The sequence below is a fragment of the Macaca nemestrina genome, chromosome 3 (assembly GCF_043159975.1).
Source record: "Macaca nemestrina isolate mMacNem1 chromosome 3, mMacNem.hap1, whole genome shotgun sequence".
Classification (NCBI taxonomy): domain Eukaryota; kingdom Metazoa; phylum Chordata; class Mammalia; order Primates; family Cercopithecidae; genus Macaca; species Macaca nemestrina.
This window is the reverse complement of record NC_092127.1, coordinates 134480521-134486520: the sequence shown is the minus strand read 5'-3', so window position 1 is coordinate 134486520 and position 6000 is coordinate 134480521. Positions and strand designations below refer to the sequence as shown.

General features: G+C 38.1%; 1 protein-coding gene across 1 annotated transcript in view; it reads left to right on the top strand.

Annotated features, from left to right (window-relative positions):
- The first annotated feature begins 893 nt into the window (after window positions 1-893).
- The window catches only part of LOC105477319 (GC vitamin D binding protein), a 44234-nt gene continuing 39127 nt past the window's right edge, over window positions 894-6000 (top strand). Inside the window, exon 1 of the mRNA XM_011733783.2 lies at window positions 894-1025. Coding sequence (XP_011732085.2) covers window positions 920-1025 — 106 coding nt within the window. The 5' untranslated portion in view covers window positions 894-919. The remainder of the gene's footprint in view (window positions 1026-6000) is intronic.

The window sequence follows — 6000 nt, the reverse complement described above, 5'->3', positions numbered from 1 at the left end:
AAGAGGGCTACTGCAAAATCCAGGAGTGGAACTCATCTAATTCCAGTGAATGGTCTACCTGTGACTCTCTAGACAAGTCAGAGAATTTACTCAGTGCCCAATTCACTCTTCTGGAAAATGAAGATGTTGGATTTCATGTCTTACAGGGCCTCTCTGAGCTCTCAAATTTCATGCCCATAAAGTATACTAGTTGTGAACTATTAGTAGAAGGAGCTTTAAAATCACTGTAGGGAGTCCAATATTTGCCACTAACTTTTTATGATTGGCAGTGGTGAGCCATTTAACCTCTCCAGTTATTTGCCTCACTTCAAAGGTTATTTTTAATATATATGCCTGTGCTTCAGAAAGTGTAACATAGCATAGAAATACAAAGTACTATGCCATCATCTCAAATAAAATTACTTCATAGCATCAGAATTATGGATTTAAAATATTATGCTGAATAGGCTTTAACTCTTTTTTCCCCTTATTACTTAGAACATCTGATCTGCAATATTTTAAGGTAATGCTTATTTGTAGTAGACTTAAACAAAGAGAGGAAGAGAGGTAAAGAGACAGTTTCCAATTTTCCACTTACATATGAGAAAGGTGGGGTGTCCAAAGAAGACACATAGCCCTATACGGGGGGAGAAGGTGTCCATTACTAACATATTAAGTAAACTTTAGTGAGGAACAGCAGTGGAAAATAATCTATATACCTTGCCTCTTTTGCAGTTTGACAAAGTTAATGATTAAAATCTCCTAGATTTTCCACTACAGTATCCCCAAGGTGTCTATTTACCTTGATTGATATTATTTTATCTCTTTTGGGCCAAAGATAACAGCCCCTTACTTCTGTGTAGAGATTAATAATTGATTAATTCATAGTCAGGAATCTTCGTAAAAAGGAAACCAATTATTTTTGGCTGCCACCATTTACATGGTCACCTACAGGAGACAGGAGGTGCTGCAAGACTCTGGTAGAAAAATGAAGAGGGTCCTGGTATTACTGCTTGCTGTGGCATTTGGACATGCTTTAGAGAGAGGTAAGATTTCTTTTGTTGTGACCATTTACAGGAACTCTTACTAGTTTAACTTTATAGTATCACTTAAAAAATGAAATAAAATGTAAGAAACAGAAGAACTGGTGAATATGTTGGGGAGAGGCATAAGGACCATAGGGGCATTAATCAGAGCTCCACAATGCCATGTAATGTTGAATTGGAATCTACAAAAAAATCAACACAAGAATTTTGTCAAAGAAAGTAAATGTAGTTATATAATTTGTCAATTATCCATCCCTCCTTTGTTGATAAGCAAGACCTAAAGAGAATGATTTAAAATTAGACATTTGCTAATTGTTACAAGATAATGCAAATAAAGACTGTGATCCACCATTAAGCATTTACTAAGACTTCAAATATTTATTACCATTGAGAGTGTAATATGCCATGCCAATGATGCATGATGTCAACTTAGAGATTCCTTTGATCCCCTTAAACGAATCCCATACATGCAATATTTGAAAATGCACGGTATTTTTTAAAATACCCCTCACATAAAATTTTTCTATAGCTATGAAACACAACCACAAATAATATAATTGAGATATATTTTTCATTAAAATTATTCTTCAGATGGTGTCTTCATCTTTGGGCAATGTTTAAAAACTTTTTTACATGACACAAACTAAGATTATGTGAAGTATACAACTTTATGAATTCTACAGCTGGGAAACTTTTCATAATTAGTTCAATTTACTTTTCTGGCTGATTCTTTAATGTTCACAAGGGAAATCTGCATTTATCCTGCTTTGTAAAATTAAGTTTTTCATTTAGTGCTGTTGGTTAACAGCCTCACCTAATTGATACACTATTATTCATATTAGTAATGTATTTTACCAGTGGAATAAAGTGTGTGTTCTCAGGAATTATCAGTTATTAACTGTGACATGCATAACCTTGCTCTTGACTTTTTATTATTCTTCTTACATTTACTTTTCCTTGATCTTACTATGATCATTCAAATTATTTTAACTCTTGTCTTACCCATCAATTCTTAAGTAAGCTATGCGTCCTTAGGTAAGACTACAAAGTCTTTCCCAGACAGTGCAGGGTATAAAAAAGCAACATAAATTGTGTCCCTTATAAGACCTCTGAATAGGCCATGTTCCAAGAAATCCCTTTAAGTCTTATTCTTTTGGCCAAGGATTTGCTGGGGCAGATCTGATCCTGAAAAATCCTACTGAAGCAGGTTCAGATCAGGATCTTCAAACACAGAAGGTCCAATAATGGCTAGGAATTGGAATTATAGATGGAGGCCATAACCAGGAGCATGAATCACCATCTTAGACTACTGACTCAATAGGTGTGCACTGGCTTCACCTCAAAGAATGACACTGTCCTTTGGAGAATAACAGAGCATTCTGCAATCTCTACTTCAACATTCTCAGCAGTGCTCAGATTCTGACGAAATGGATGCTAAAAACCTCCAGTCAGTCCCCTTGAAGATCTAAGCTTCATTCTTATAACCAATGTGCCATATTCCAGATGATATCTTGAGACATACATAATACACTTGTAAGCAGTAACATTCAATATTTGGGGGGAGTAGTCCTGATCTATCAATTCTCTATTCTCTAATACCTGAGCATGACCCAAAGACCAAGTCAGCAGTTTACTTAGAAGCTAGCTGTGTTCTCTCCTGGCAGGAAGTTACAAAGTGTACAGGTTAAGGGAGTTCTGAGGACTCTTAGGTTCTGAATATCCTTGTTTTGTGGGGGATTGGTTTGGATTGCAGTTTTCTCTAGCTGTTATAGTTCTAGAGAGCTGACCACTCACAGCATTTATTTAAGCACCTGTTTAAAAATATATAACGTTCAAGACTTATCTTGAAAAGAAGTTTCTGTGAGCAAACATATTTAAGAAATGAGCCGGCCGGGCGCGGTGGCTCAAGCCTGTAATCCCAGCACTTTGGGAGGCCGAGACGGGCGGATCACGAGGTCAGGAGATCGAGACCATCCTGGCTAACATGGTGAAACGCCGTCTCTACTAAAACATACAAAAAACTAGCCGGGCGAGGTGGCGGGCGCCTGTAGTCCCAGCTACGCGGGAGGCTGAGCCAGGAGAATGGCGTGAACCCGGGAGGCGGAGCTTGCAGTGAGCTGAGATCCGGCCACTGCACTCTAGCCTGGGTGACAAAGCAAGACTCCGTCTCAAAAAAAAAAAAAAAGAAAAAGAAAAAGAAATGAGCCATACTTTATTCCTCCTTGGTGGTTTCACCATCAATGCCTTTGTTGTCCTAAAGGTTCTGAGAAACACTACAGGAAAGAAATCTTATCTAACTCTGAGTGTCTCAACATATTGACTCTTTTCTACAATGTCTATACCTATGGAACTATTCTTTGGAAACCTTGGGTCTAAAATAGATACTGTTACGGATGAACCTTTACTGGACAGGCTCCAGTTAAGCCAGCCCTCTCCTATCAAACAACATTGGAAATCTTGTTCCCAAGCCACTGGGTACATCTTGGAGAAAAGAGCTTACTTATCCTGCTAAATCTGGATAGTGTCATAAGAAAATGTCCACTTTTGCCACCTTATGAGAAGCAACAAGGCAGTCTTCGCCAGTTGCCTACAAGAGGCTTCTTCCCCTAGGACTGAAATGGATGGAATATTAATATACAATGTATCTTTCCCTCTTCCCTTCCAAAGAAACCAAGTAACAAAGACTAGTGATACAGCTACAAAATTGTTTTTTTTTTAACTTGCAGATAGAGAAGTGACCTTTAATGATAAGGAAACATTTATAAAAATTGATTTTTAAAATTAAACTACACCAAAAAAAATCTGTTTTAAGTTACACTGTTAACAGAGCACTAAAAATAATTTTTTTTTGCATTTTCTTCTTTTCTTTTTTTTTCCATTCAAGTTTTCTTTTGTTTTTTATTATACTTTAAGTTCTAGGGTACGTGTGCACAACGTGCAGGTTGGATACATAGGTATACATGTGCCATGTTGGTTTGCCGCACCCATTAAGTCCACATTTACATTAGTTATTTCTCCTAATGCTATCCCTCCCCCTGCCCCCCACCCCACGACAGGCCCAGGCCGTGATGTTCCCCACCCTGTGTCCAAGGGTTCTCATTGTTCAACTCCCACCTATGAGTGAGAACTTGTGGTGTTTGGTTTTCTGTCCTTGTGATAGTTTGCTCAGAATTATGGTTTCCAGCTTCATCCATGTCCCTGCAAAGGACATGAACTCATCCTTTTTATGACTGCATAGTATTCCATGGTGTATATATGCCACATTTTCTTAATCCAGTCTATCATTGATGGACATTTGGGTTGGTTCCAAGTCCTTGCTATTGTGAATAGTACCACAATAAACATATGTGTGCATGTGTCTTTATAATAGCATGATTTATAATCCTTTGGGTATATCCCCAGTAATGGGATGGCTGGGTCAAATGGTATTTCTAGTTCTAGATCCTCGAGGAATCGCTACACTGTCTTCCACAATGGTTGAACTAGTTTATACTCCCACCAACAGTGTAAAAGTGTTCCTATTTCTGCATATCCTCTCCAGCATCTGTTGTTTCCTGACTTTTTAATAATTGCCATCCCAACTGGTATGAGATGGTATCTCATCGTGGTTTTGACTTGCATTTCTCTGATGGCCAGTGATGATGAGCATTTTTTCATGTGTCTGTTGGCTGCATAAATGTGTTCTTTTGAGAAGTATCTGTTCATATTCTTTGCCCACTTTTTGATGGGGTTGTTTTTCTTTCTTGTAATATTGTTTAAGTTCGTTGTAGATTCTGGATATTAGCCCTTTGTCAGATGGGTAGGTTACAAAAATTTTCTCCCATTCTGTAGGTTGCCTGTTCACTCTGATGGTAGTTTCTTTTGCTGTGCAGAAGTTCTTTAGTTTAATTAGATCCCATTTGTCTGTTTTGTCTTTTGTTGCCATTGCTTTTGGTGTTTTGGTCGTGAAGTCTTTGACCAAGCCTATGTCCTGAATGATATTGCCTGGCTTTTCTTCTGGGGTTTTTATGGTTTTAGGTCTAACATTTAAGTCTTTAATCCACCTTGAATTAATTTTTTGTATAAGGTGTAAGGAAGGGATCCAGTTTTGGATTTCTACATACGACTAGCCAGTTTTCCCAGCACCATTTATTAAATAGGGAATCCTTTCCCCATTTCTTGTTTTGATCAGGTTTGTCAAAGATCAGATGCTTGTGACATAGCTAGAAAATTATTAAGGTAATCATGCCAACAGGAAATAAACCACTGCAGTTGATAAGAGCTGTTGGCAAAAACAGGTTTCTATTATGAACATTTTCCTTTTTGCTTTAAGCATTTCATTCACAGCATTTTTTTTTATTAAACATGATATAAAACTGCAAGAAGAAAGTTCCCTTTGGGTTAGTGGGTGAGCTACGCTTTTCCTTCTCTTCCTTCCCTGTCAAAACAGCCCTACACAAGGGCTGAAGACATACAGCTCTCATTGAGAGCAATGTTAACCTCCCTGAAAATCAATAGCAATGTTTCATCTTATTGATATCAGGTGCAATGCCACATATGCAGTCACCATTATGTATTATAAGGATAAGTGTGTGCACTCTCTAAAATGTCATCAGCTTAATCTATTTAGGAGAAGACAAGATGAAGAAACCTCTAAAAGGAATTGATGATGCCCTTCCCCAATATTTTTGGTCACCTAACTTCTTCATTCTACCCATTGCTTCCTCTCCCTCTCTCTCCCTCTCTCTCTCCTATTTTTCTCATTCATTCTGATCTGACCGCACTGGCCTCCACATTATCTCACACTCTAAGTCCTTGGTACGCCAGGGCTTTGCACTACCTCTTCTCTCTTCCTGGAATATTAATTGTCCAGATATTCTCATAGCTCCCTTCCTCACCTTCTTCAGGCATCTACTCCAAGTCTATTTACAGAGGGGGCTTCCCTAGCCAAACTACCACAAATAACACCTACCACTCCATTATCTTCTATCCCCTT